The 14,086-nt window shown below is 34.9% G+C and overlaps 1 protein-coding gene across 1 annotated transcript; it reads left to right on the forward strand.

Annotated features, from left to right (window-relative positions):
* Nucleotides 1–146: 146 nt before the first annotated feature.
* On the forward strand, nt 147–10,300 carry LOC134281757 (dehydrodolichyl diphosphate synthase complex subunit DHDDS-like). Its single transcript, XM_062764192.1, has 8 exons — nt 147–256; nt 2,036–2,231; nt 2,803–2,945; nt 5,531–5,647; nt 6,500–6,601; nt 8,537–8,651; nt 9,109–9,216; nt 9,653–10,300. Exons 2-8 carry the CDS (start codon nt 2,046–2,048, stop codon nt 9,887–9,889), a joined length of 1,008 nt encoding a protein of 335 aa, XP_062620176.1. The 5' UTR covers nt 147–256; nt 2,036–2,045; the 3' UTR covers nt 9,890–10,300.
* Nucleotides 10,301–14,086: the final 3,786 nt, after the last annotated feature.

The following is a 14,086-nucleotide window of genomic DNA, read 5'->3' on the forward strand; positions in this document are numbered from 1 at the left end:
ATCTTCACAAAATTATCAAAAGATTGTACTAAATATGAATAACAGATGTAAACAAACTCCATTTTTAACTTTAGTTTATTTTTTATTGCTGTAATTATGAAAAGCAAGCAGGTTATGCACTATATTTTTAAGCGGAAGGATAGACATTTTCGTTGCACACGTGTAGTTGACCTAGATAATGTCAATCCTGTTGGTAAAGGAAGAATGAGACTAAAAGGCATTTTAGAGTTGTAAAAGTGATTCACCTGTGTCGATCGTAAGTACAAATAACATTCAGGTAAAAATATACACCTGTCAAGGCATGAAATTCGAACTACATTGATGAAGTTACGAAAATTTCGTAGATTTAGAAGTAGACATAAAGTGCTGATAAGTGTCAGAGCATATGAAATATGATGAAACCTCACGTAGATATATGTCCCCTAATTATTATTAGAGATGACAACTGTGGAATATATTTTTTCGTTGTTTAATATAAAACATTTGTTCAGTTCATCATAGGGGCCTGTATGAAATATTCCTTTGAGTTCTACTCCATCTCTGTAGATATAATGCATGATATCATTAGGACCTAACAAATTTACATTTCCACCTGCTTGCCTTTTCTTATACAGATTTTGAAAGAAATAAATAATCAATAATGTTTACAATTATCACCTATTCCTGTTGAAAAAGTTAATAAATGTGCAATTTTAACAAGAATAGATATGGGTTACCCCATATCCAAAGATATTAGACTTTTAGATTTAATATGTTTAACAGTGTTTAATGACATTTATAAAAATAAAACTGCACTGTCTAGTTATAGAACTTGTGTAAATTTCGTGAGTCCATAGCATTACGGTCACCCGTCTCCTAACCATGCTAACAAACAGTACACATACCTATGTCCGCAAGACAGTTAGCCTTGGTCTATACACACGTGCGATGGAGTTGTCAAACGGACACCCGCGAACAGAGAAGTTACGATGGCAGACAGAACTTTTTTTTCATACAAATTCTGATTCATAAAAATTAAACGATTGTCAGTTTAGAAATCCCCGGCCAGTTCGGGTTTTGTTGCACATTTTACAGGTACTCTCCCGATGTGTAGTTTGTCTACACACGTGCAGGAGTCTGCTCAGGGATTGAAAATTCCGTCAGTTAATATACTACACACACAGAATGATTATTTTTTTCTCTTAGAGGAAACTATATGATAATTAACTAACAATTAACATGATTTTACTACAGTTGTTGATATAGTATAATCAATTCATCAATGAAAAAATATCAACCGAAGAATGACCTAGATATTCTCCGTTATCAAACATGTTAAAAAAAAAAGCTGAGGAGGGAGCGAGCGTAGGAATATTCACATTTTTTATTTGCATTTAGGGGGGAAAGTGATCTTTGGAGGAAAAATTAACATTAATTTTGGTTTCTTTAACGAATGACATACACAACATTATTCTTATCATGAACAATTATATTGTATCTACTTATTAATGATGGAACTATTTTCGTCGGAACAATTTGTGTGAGACGCCGCTGACTACAGTAATATATCTTGAACTAATAGTATGCACTGATCGAATATATTAAAAATCCTTTGTCCCTGTCATCATGGTCATCATGGTCATGAGATTTTCATAAATTAGGCCCTAATTTATAGAACTTTTTGAACATATTACAAAGCGTCGAACAATCAACATATTCCATAGTCTCATATTGTTTCCTGATACTAAAGCAAATAACACATTCATAAAATCTACACAAATGTATAAGTTACTCTTATGTATCATTAAATTTCCCATACTTCAGGAATTCTTTTTTTAAATTAAAGGAATATTAAGAAAAGGTTACTGTGAGAAGCGTCTTTGCCTTCACATCATCCACGGTTTTGCTACATAACTTAGATCTTTTGTAATCATTTTTATGAGATAATGTATATTTTATGTGTACTTGTATATAAATGCATAGTAATGCTGACTTACTCTGTCATGGTTTCCAGTGGTCAGTGGTTTGATTAATAATAAAATGATGTTGATTGCAGGCAGAGTGGTATGTCTTGGTTCCCGGAGAAGAAGTCAGGACAGAGCTGGGTACACAGGGTGTGTCAGAGGATCCTCAGGACCGGCCCCATACCCAGACATGTGGCCTTCATCATGGACGGCAATAGGAGGTTCGCTGTCAAGAACCACATAGAGAGGGCCGAAGGTCACTTCAAGGGATTCGATAAACTGTCAGAGGTCAGTGGTTCAATCAAATTTCAGAGGTCAGTAGTTCAATCAATTGTCAGTAGTCAGTGATTCAATCAAATGTCAGAGGTCATTAGTTCAATCAAATGTCAGAGGTCAGTGATTCAATCAAATGTCAGAGGTCAGTGGTTCATTAAACTGTCAGAGGTCAGTGGCTTAATAAAATTGCAGAGGTCAGTGATTCAATCAGATGTCAGAGGTCAGTGATTCAATCAAATGTCAGAAGTCAGTGATTCAATTAAATTTCAGAGGTCATTGATTCAATAAACTGTCACTAGTAAGTGATTTGATAAAATGTCAGAGGTCAGTGGTTCAATCAAATGAGAGAGGTTAGTGGTTCAATGTAGTGTTAGTGGTCAGTTGTTCAATCAAATGTCAGATTGAAGTCAGTGGTTCAATCAAATGTCAGTGGTTAAATCAAATGGTAGAGGTCAGTGATTCAATTAATTGTCAGAGGTCAGTAATTTTAAAAATGTCACTGGTGAGTTACTCATTCTTTATTAATTAAAAAAATACATATTCCAGTAATACAGTGTATTCACTTTTATTCCTCTTCTTTCAGACCTTAGAGTGGTGTCTTGACATAGGAATAACAGAAGTAACTGTGTATGCCTTCAGTATAGAAAACTTCAAGCGGTCAAAAGATGAGGTGGACTGTTTGATGGAACTTGCCAGGCAAAAATTTACCCGCTTGATGCAGGAAAAGTAAGTTATCTACCTTGAAACATTTACTGTGCTTTAACCTCTATTTAAAGGTCACCTCAGTATAAAGGTAGCTTTTAATGGTTCCCATAGGTGACTGCTTAATACAGGTTTGATTGTATACAAAATACAGTACTGTTTTTTGACACTTCATCATGTACATTGAAGAAGGCTGAATAGCTAGAAAATGAAATACCAAGGAAGTTTTCTTACAATATTTTAAGATAACCTGTTTGTAATTATTTTACAAGAGTGATGTTGTTAACATACATAAAAGTTGAGACTTTTTTAGCTCACCTGAGCCGAAGGCTCAAGTGAGCTTTTCTGATCACATATTGTCCGTCGTCCGTCCGTCCGTCTGTCTGTCCGTCTGTCTGTCCGTCTGTAAACTTTTCACATTTTCGACTTCTTCTCAAGAACCACTGGGCCAATTTTGACCAAACGTGGTACAAAGCATCCTTGGGTAAAGGGGAATTTAAATTGTTAAATTAAAGGGCCAAGTCCCCTCACAAGGGGAGATAATCAAGAAAAGATAAAAATAGGGTGGGGTCATTAAAAAATCTTCTTCTCAAGAACCACTAGGCCAGAAAAGCTGAAACTTATATGGAAGCATCCTGGTATAGTGTAAATTCTAAATTGTTCAAATCATGACCCCCAGGGGAAGGGCGGGGCCACAGTGGGGAATCAAACTTTTACATAGAAATTTATAGGAAAAATCTTTGAAAATCTTCTTTTCAAGAACTATTGGGCCAGAAAAGCTGAAACTTATGTGGAAGCATTCTGGGGTAGTGTAGATTCTAAATTGTTCAAAGCATGACCCCCGGGGGAAGGGCGGGGCTACAATGGGGAATCAAAGTTTTACATAGAAATATATAGGGAAAATCTTTGAAAATCTTCTTCTCAAGAACCACTGGGCCAGAAAAGCTGAAACTTATGTGAAAGCATCTCAGGATAATGTAGATTCTAAATTGTTCAAATCATGACCTCTGGGGGAAGGGCGGGGCCACAATGGGGAATCAAAGTTTTACATAGAAATATATAGGAAAAATCTTTGAAAATCTTCTTCTCAAGAACCACTGGGCCAGAAAAGCTGAAACTTATGTGGAAGCATCCTGGGGTAGTGTAGATTCTAAATTGTTCAAATCATGACCCCCGGGGGAAGGGCGGGGCCACAATGGGGAATCAAAGTTTTACATAGAAATTTATAGGAAAAATCTTTGAAAATCTTCTTCTCAAGAACTACTGGGCCAGAAAAGCTGAAACTTATGTGGAAGCATCCTGGGGTAGTGTAGATTCTAAATTGTTCAAATCATGACCCCCGGGGGAAGGGCGGGGCCACAATGGGGAATCAAAGTTTTACATAGAAATTTATAGGAAAAATCTTTGAAAATCTTCTCAAGAACTACTGGGCCAGAAAAGCTGAAACTTATGTGAAAGCATCCTGGGGTAGTGTAGATTCTAAATTGTTCAAATAATGACCCCTGGGGGAAGAGCGGGGCCACAATGGGGAATCAAAGTTTTACATAGAAATTTATAGGAAAAATCTTTGAAAATCTTCTTCTCAAGAACCACTGGGCCAGAAAAGCTGAAACTTATATGGAAGCATCTCAGGATAATGTAGATTCTAAATTGTTCAAATCATGACCTCTGGGGGAAGGGCGGGGCCACAATGGGGAATCAAAGTTTTACATAGAAATTTATAGGAAAAATCTTTGAAAATCTTCTTCTCAAGAACCACTGGGCCAGAAAAGCTGAAACTTATGTGGAAGCATCCTGGGGTAGTGTAGATTCTAAATTGTTCAAATCATGACCCCCGGGGGAAGGGTGGGGCCACAATGGGGAATCAAAGTTTTACATAGAAATATATAGGGAAAATCTTTGAAAATCTTCTTCTCAAGAACCACTGGGCCAGAAAAGCTGAAACTTATGTGGAAGCATCCTGGGGTAGTGTAGATTCTAAATTGTTCAAATAATGGTCCCCGGGGGAAGGGCGGGGCAACAATGGGGAATCAAAGTTTTACATAGAAATATATAGGAAAAATCTTTGAAAATCTTCTTCTCAAGAACCACTGGGCCAGAAAAGCTGAAACTTATGTAGAAGGATCCTGGGGTAGTGTAGATTTCAAAATGTCTAAATTATGATCAGTGGGGTAGGTTGGGGATGCATTATGTATTACACGGAGGAAATCTGGTATAGAACAGAATGGTCAAAGCTTCTCAGGTGAGCGATGTGGCCCATGGGCCTCTTGTTTGTAAAAGAATTTAGTAAATGCATGTAAGAACCTTGATGAAAATATTGTACTAGACAAGAACAGAAACACATTCATTTTAATGAATTTATTATGTCCCTGGATCAAAAGATCCCAAGGGTATATTGTTTCTGTCCAGTCTGCCTGTTGGTAAGGGTAAGTGTATGCCACTTCAGTCTACGTCCCCCCCAGCATTGTGTAACCATCAGGGGCATAGTGTTTTAGAAACACATCTTGTATTGTTTCTCGTTTTTCATACACTTAAACCGTAAATTCATTGATTTAGAATTAAAATCTTCACTTACAGTATAAAGAATAATAAACACATGAAATTTACAGGGAGCTGATCCAGAAACATCAGGTGTGTGTCCGTGTCCTTGGTAACCTGACTCTGTTGCCTTTGGATATCCAGCAGCAGATCGCAGAATGTGTTCACTTCTCCAAGGACAATAAAAGGTAGTAAGTCAAGGTATATCTATAACTGACAATAAAAGATAAATGTGAAGCTGAGCAGTACTATTTAACCTATCTGTGGTTTGACCAGTAAGCAAATTAGACATTTCATCAATCAATAATGGAGGCCACATAATCCTTGAATATAAAACATGTGAAATACAAGTTTTTAAATAAAAAACACTTAACATTTATTTTTGAAGAGGATGTGAACTTTTCATATCTTTGGAGATTAATTATCTTTCTCATAAATATGGTAATTAACCTTCAACTGTTAAGGAGGTTTTAATCTAAATCCTAGTATCAAAGTGTTTACATTAGGCAGAATTTACTGTGGTTTTCCTGTAGATAAAAGATATAATTTAAAAATTTATATATAGATGAGACAACAAATCCTTAATTAAAATATGTTAAATGATTAGATTATGAAATTCTTCTATATCATTCACAGTTTATGGATTTGAATTTAAATAACATTTATAGTACTTATCTAGCATATATACTATTGAATTATAGTGATTAAAGTCAATACACTGTATATGGCTTTGAATATTGTTTGCAGTATTAATCATTGATATTTTCATTGATTTTCAGAGATGTTTAAGAATCTTGTATCTGGCGATCAATACTCTGCTCTTATAATCTTAAAATACATTCCATAATGTAACAGCACTAGATATAGGGAACTGCCTCTTATAAAAATTATTGTTATCATTGTGTGTTATACAAGGAAAGGCTTCACTAAGTTGAAAGAATCCTTTTGATTAAATGTAAGACAATAAAATATTTTCAAATGACCCACTAGATTTACATGTATTACTATATTAATTTTCCTGTAAAATCTATATTAATTAGGGCTGTGCTGAATGTGTGTTTTGCCTACACTTCTCGTGATGAAATATGTGCAGCCATGCGTGAAATGGCAGAAGGTGTTCAGCTCGGCCTCATCAAAGAGAGGTAACTCATGACATGCATGGTTGAATCTTGCAAATTTTTACATCAATTTTCATTGATCAATACAGTAAAACTCAGTTATAACGAAGTCTCTGGGACCCGTGATATTACTTCGCTATATCCATAATTTGTTTTATTATACCTCATTATAAATATTCTAAACAATGCGTTATCTGATTGGTTCTAAGTTGTCACGTGATCGGGCCATAAAACTTCTTATTTCCCGGCCGTCGGCACGCTTTTCATCCTATTCCACCTCTTCGGAACACCTAGTGTATTTTCTCGCAATATAGTTCTCGTTCGTTGTACGAAAACTCCTGAGAGAAGTAGTTGTCACAACGGCCTGGTTTACGTCACAAAACTGATGATAATGTGTTGATCAAAGGGTTTTATAGTAACTTTACGTAAAAAATGAAAGTGAATTTGAGAGCGGTGCCGAATTGGAAAGTTTATGTTTATTTTAAAGGTTTTGCTTGTTTCGGTATAATAAACAATTCATTGCATGAATGTTTGGGAAACATGACGACTTATTCAGCCAAGAAATATCATGAAGCCCTCGGGGAATATGATTTTTCTTGGCTGAATAAGTCTTCATATTTCCCTCACTATCATGCAATAAATGTATAATATCTGTATAAGGAATTAATTAAATTTATGTAGCTGGGTATCCAAGATAACTTCGCTATAACCATGAATTCACAATGTCTGTGTTCTTACTAAACAAGTTTTACTGTATGTTCTTTTGTTTCCAATGATACATATGTTCTTATCTTTATAGTGATATTAAATGCTGAATATTTCTCTGTATACAAAGATATTAAATGCAATATTATACAGTTATTGACTGGGTATGAGGGCAACATATGATTTGTTGGACCTGAAGCTGAAAATGTTGCATTTTCACCTTCAGGTCCAACAAATCATTTGTTGCCCAAATCCCAGTCTATAACTGTTTTTTTACCCTTCAGTACTTAATTAATACACACTATATTATCAATTACTTTATATGGAAAATTATGGCTTAATCAGTAAATATAAAACAATAGCTGAGAAATCAATTATATTTTTATTATATCACAAAAATTATTTTTCACAAAACATATTCTTCCCTTCTTCCTTACCTTGCTGGTAGCAACAACTCTTGCAGCTCTTAACTTAGGCTATTTCCGTGTCGCCGATATTAAGGATAATTAATTACTTGTGATGTAGCAGTGACATTGCGGTCAAACAATTCTTATGTTGGACTGGCAGGCCAGTCAACAGTGAAATTGTTAGAGCAATGTAAAAAACATTTCTTTTGTTAGAGTTTTTTTTTAGTAAGAAATATATAGAAAACTATGTATAAGGGTATAACAAATCTATTTGTTTACAGTGATATTCAATGATGCATGTTTCTCTATTAACAGTGATATTCAGTGCTGTTAATTTCTTTGTTTACAACGATATTCACTGATGTATATTTCTTTGTTTACACTGATATTTAATGCTGTATATTCCTTTGTTTACACTGATATATAATGCTGTATATTCCATTGTTTACACTGATATATAATGCTGTATATTCCTTTGTTTACAGTGATAATCAGCTATATATTTCTCTGTTTACAGTGATAATCAGCTGTATATTTCTTTGTTTACAGTGATATTTAATGCTGTATATTCCTTTGTTTACACTGATATTTAATGCTATATATTTCTCTGTTTACATTGATAATCAGCTATGTATTTCTCTGTTTACATTGATAATCAGCTATATATTTCTCTGTTTACATTGATATTTAATGCTGTATATTTCTCTGTTTACAGTGATATTTAATGCTGTATATTTCTCTGTTTACAGTGATAATCAGCTGTATATTTCTCTGTTTACAGTGATATTTAACGCTGTATATTCCTTTGTTTACATTGATAATCAGCTATATATTTTTCTGTTTACAGTGATATTTCAGAAGACCTGATGGAGAAGTGTTTGTTTACGTCTCAGTCCCCTAACCCTGATCTCCTCATTAGAACCTCAGGAGAAGTCAGACTGAGTGATTTCCTTCTCTGGCAGGTCAGTTAACATGTCAGTCCCCTAACCCTGATCTCCTCATTAGAACCTCAGGAGAAGTCAGACTGAGTGATTTCCTCATTAGGACCTCAGGAGAAGTCAGACTGAGTGATTTCCTCCTCTGGCAGGTCAGTTAACGTCTCAGTCCCCTAACCCTGATCTGCTCATTAGAACCTCAGGAGAAGTCAGACTGAGTGATTTCCTCCTCTGGCAGATCAGTTAACATGTCAGTCCCCTAACCCTGATCTCCTCATAAGAACCTCAGGAGAAGTCAGACTGAGTGATTTCCTCCTGTGGCAAGTATGTTACATGTTAGGGGACAGGATATGTCCTTTCTTAAAGTTACAATTAAACATTTAATTTTTAAATTGCTACATATGTTTCATAAAATTTGGATGTAGGCTTATATTAAGGAGCAGCGGTTATTCCCCATGCTACTGAAAGTGCTTTTTTCTTTTAGACCAGTTATAGTTGTCTTTCCTTTGTTGATGTTTTATGGCCAGAATTCAGTATATGGCATTTATATGGTGCTATTCTTCATTATCAAAGAAACTATCCAGTAATTAAGGTACGTCAATACTCTTTCCAAGGTCTTAATAATTTAAGTTTTATTCTAGAGAATATTCATAAGAGATTTCACTACAGTAAACATGGCAAAGCACGCTCTTAAATAAATGCTAGGGAAAAACTGTAACGTTTCGTAATAGGTGCAGTTTGTTATATCCGTCAAGGTAATTTAATAATAAAGTCACTATGAATAAAAATAACTTTGCCATTAATTCATTGTAAACATGTTTGCTATAACAGTGTTTTACTATATTAAAATTGAAAACCTCCAATGTCTTTAAATTAGTTTTAAACATTGATTCATCTTCATGAATTTTCTGTATTAAACATATTTTGTTGATGTGCTTATATCTTAGATCGAGATATGCATATTAAATATATATTTTAGATATATAGAATTCACAGATTAAATGACAATTTTATGGTTGATTTTTCAGCGTGCTATAGAGTCAGATCTGTGTGACAGAGAAAGAAAACAGAGGGAATCGGACTATAACTGTGTGTTATCCGAGTGTGAATCCACAGACCAATCCAAAAACTCTGTGTCAGACCTTGTCTTACAATACGCCAAACATAGGGAAGCACGGATAGAACAGTTTGTGCATCATGTGAATTCCAAGAGACTTCGTTACTTTGAGGAGTTAGCCAGTAGACATAAAACAGTTCATGTTTGACAGGAAAAAATATGTAGAGAGACAAAATTATTTACTGTAGATTACAATGATTATTTATAAAAGAGCAAAGTATATGAATACTTATGAAATTTAACACAAGTTTGTTCATTACAATCGCAATAATATAATTGAAAGGGCATTTGAAATATTTACATGTTACTGGTATTCTTTATTAAACATGAAGGTATAATTTTAGTTTGTCTGAAGTTGGCAAGGTTATTCAGTTGTGCAGTAGTTGCAGACCTTGACAATTAAATAGATTCAACCGTATGAAAAATAGTTATGAATATTCATAAATTTAATGATTTTTGACAGCTTGTAAAGATGCAAAGGAATATCAGTACGTTATAGCTGTCTATGACGATTTTGTATGATCAGTTAATGAGAGAAAGAAATGAATGTTTAAATCATTTTGACTGTATTATTCTTTTGCACCTTCTTTGAAATATAAACGTTTAAAGAAAATCCTGTGTAATACACCATTTTCAACTTTCCTTTCATGACATCGTACATTTCATGGTTGAGTAGTTTGAACACTGATTTTAGTGCACTAACCCAGACACACATCTGACCAGACTTTATAATTTATGTTCCCCGCTTTTGAATCTTCACAAGAAGTCTGTGAGCCAATGCTCACTAGTAATACTCCTGCTCTGATGTGAATGTACAATATCATGTTTATAAACATAAGATCAGTTATTAGTAGATGCATGGATAAATAGGAAGTTGACCAGATTCATATGAAAATAAATCCCAACATACTGCATGCCTCAACAAAGTACGTACTAAATTTTCAAGCATGTACGATGAGTAGTTGCTGAGGAAACTTTCACAAAACATTGATATGTATGAAACGGATAAACCCACAGACAAACAGGATGTTGACATCAGATTTCGACAAAAATGAATCCCGTCATATGGAATGCCTCAGAGAAGACTGTGTTAAAATTTCAAGCACCTGCGATGAGAAGTTGCTTAGAATACTGCAACGAAATTTGTTATGTATGAAAAGGACAGACCCACAGATAAACAGGAAGTGGACATCAGATTTCAACAAAAATAACTAAGTAAATGGCATGCCTATGAGAAGATTGTGTTAAAATTTCAAGCATCTGCGATGAGCAGTTGCTTAGAAAACTGCGACGAAATTTGTTATGTATGAAACATGCATGAAACGAACAAACCCACAGACAAACTGGAAGTTGATATCAGATTTGAACAAAAGTGAATCCCATCATATGGCATGCCTATGAGAAGACTGTTAAAATTTCAAGCAACTGCGATGAGGAGTTGCTGAGAAAACTGTGACGAAAAATTGTTATGTATGAAACGGACAGACGCACAGATAAACAAGAAGTTGACATCGGATTTGAACAAATATTAAATCTCATCATATGGCATTCCTCAGAGAAGATTGTGTAAAAATTTCAAGAATCTGCGATGAGTAGTTGCTTAGAAAAATTCGACCAAAATATTGTTAAGGACAGACACACAGACAGACGGACAGACACACAAAGGTAAAACAGTATCCCCCCTCTCCTTCGGAGCGGTGTTATAAAAGTGTTGTATCGCGAAATACCCGGTATCACGATTCTCCTTCCAAGGTTTCGATAATATCTTGATATTTTTACACCAGTCTGATTAAAATCAGATCCTTTGATCCGCTCACATAAAGATCGCTACCTTGTGTAGCGATCAGTGTGAGTGGATCAAAGGATCTGATTTTAATCAGATTGTTTTTACACGTAATTTTAACTATGATTTTAAGTAAATGTCCTTGATTTTTTCTAACAAATAGACTAAGAGTGTGAAAATGTAACTTGACATTTACAATTTTATTAGGTATAAAAATGTAATTGTAGTTGAAGAGTTTGAACAAAATGATTATTAATCATTTCTGGAAAGTATGACATACTAAATACCAGCAGTTTTTGGTCTCCATATCACGGTACAATGTATACATATCAAGCAGTAAACAATCACGACGTACTGGTAGCTAAGGGCCTATACCCATAAAATCGCACATCCCAGGTTCTCGAGATATCGTGCGGAAACAAAGGTGTTAAAACAGAAAGAATTTATTAAATTTATGACCTTGACTTTTGACCTAAAAGTAATTAGGCATTTCCCTTGCTCCATAGGGAGTTGTTATAAATTTCACTACAAAGGGTCAAAGGGTTATCGAAACGAATGTGTTGGACAGATAGGAATGCAGACGGATTGACAGAGTCCAAATTGATATCTTTAACTTTCAATGAAAGCGGGAGACAAAATATAGTTAATTAAAAAGTGTGGGATTTATTTTCGTTTTTGTTCCATTTTACAGAGAATTTGACTACAAACATTATCATTTTATTTAGAGTGTTGTTTGTGAATTACTAAATTTTGTCCTGCTCCGCGGTCCGATTTTTGCATTTCTTTAAATTCTGGATAGGTTTGAAATAAATCTTAAAGATAATAGTTTTTAATGAAACGTATGGAGATAAGGAACAGTATTCAAGATCAAGAGTCCATAAAACAATACAAAATAGGAGCAGAGCAAACACGGACCTGCAAAACATCAGAGGTGGGGTCAGGTGCCTGCTGTGTGTTCTTTGTCATGATTGGGAAATAACGAAAAAATCCGTCGTCAATTCAGTGTAAATATCAAATTAACAATTAGTATAAAAAACGTCAGTCAGCATTTGACTCAGTGATAAATCGTATTGCTGACAAGGTCATTGTGTCGACCATAGAACTTACGAAATTATGTCTTTAAATTAGACTGCTGAAAGTCTTGTTTCATCAACTTGTTTGTCAATAATTTACCTCGTTTCAGAAGTTGTCCATACGTAGATCATGCTCATGCGTATCGAATTAATGAGATATATAGACTCCGTATGCAGGTGATGAAGGTACATTGCTGCATAAGTAAGGGAAGTGGACAATAGAAAAGTTAAAGTCATTACGTTTATCATAGTGCTTGGTTGTTAGATTACCACTAACGTCTTTTTCAAGTAAAATATTCAAATACGAAACATATTGTTCGTGTAAGACAAATCATTTGAATTTTAATGTTAATTTTTTTTTACCAAATGGATAGCATTTTACGTTAAATAAAAAAGATATAACATAAGTCCACGAACTTTTCGAACAACCCTTGAACAAAGCTTTGAACTACAGTAGTATTGTACTTCTGTTCATTTTATTTTCCCAGGTGCATTTTAGATTCACTAAGTTCAGAAATTTTGTATATTTTACCGTGTATATATGTCAGACTTACTATGGCTTTGGCATTGTACATATGCCTCGGTAAAGTTTACCAAGTACATAACCTGGTGCAATTATAGATTACCGGGGAAGAGAAAACCAGGTACATATAACAAATTATACCAGAATGAGTGATGGAAGGGATGAATTGTTAGCTGACCTCAGTGCTATAGATGCCAGAAGGTAAAAGCTCAGAAGAGAAATAGAAAATTACAATCTACATCTCGGATTACCAAATCTTCAGTGGTACCAGATTCCGGAGTAGATGTTAAGTACAAAAACCCAGACAACATTTTAGATGAATCAAATTACAGAACACCAAGCAGCGGAGGACATGCTCTTGGATGCATGTATGCGGTATCCGGAGCCTGGTTATACATTGTACAAAGATAAGCAGACCGTAAATAGAACCTTACAGAGGGATACAGAAAATACGCTGCGGCGGTTTGGTATGTGATAAGTCATCCAGTATTTACCGAGACACATTTGACACCAAACCCTTCCTTCAATAATACTGAGGTGTGCGGTATCGTCATCAACTTCCTCCACAGTTACATGATCAAACAACAGAATCCAGCGCAGGCACCTATCTACTCTTGATTTGAGCAAAAACATTTCAGATGCACGGCCAATTAGTACTATTCATAGGCCAAAACAGTAATAAAACCTGCAACATATAATAATGGGTCGAGGTCATGGATCGATTGTAAAGCCCATTTCGAAGCATGTAGCGCTATCAACTCATGTAACCCTCAACAGAAAGTTTGTATTTTGCAGTCTCTTTAAGAGGACATGTTTAAACTGTCCTTGGTATTATGCGACCAGTTGCAAATAGAACCTATATGGAGCTGTGTGACGCATAAGATTCAAGATTCGTACCTGCAAATCAAACTGATCTCTATCGAGCTATGCTGAGAGAAAAACGTTAATAGCCTAGTGAATCTTTGC

This window comes from Saccostrea cucullata, unplaced genomic scaffold, assembly GCF_032062105.1.
Source record: "Saccostrea cucullata isolate Sc308-1 unplaced genomic scaffold, CSIRO_AGI_Scuc_v1 ctg1124, whole genome shotgun sequence".
NCBI classification, from domain to species: Eukaryota; Metazoa; Mollusca; class Bivalvia; order Ostreida; family Ostreidae; genus Saccostrea; species Saccostrea cuccullata.

Bases quoted from the DNA above. Each gene is read 5' to 3' on its own strand.
- LOC134281757 (XM_062764192.1), top strand. From the start codon at position 2,046: ATGTCTTGGTTCCCGGAGAAGAAGTCAGGACAGAGCTGGGTACACAGG. The intron at 5,648-6,499 runs GTAGTAAGTCAA...TATATTAATTAG, and splicing joins TTCTCCAAGGACAATAAAAG to GGCTGTGCTGAATGTGTGTT. The intron at 8,652-9,108 runs GTCAGTTAACAT...TTTTTCTTTTAG, and splicing joins GTGATTTCCTTCTCTGGCAG to ACCAGTTATAGTTGTCTTTC.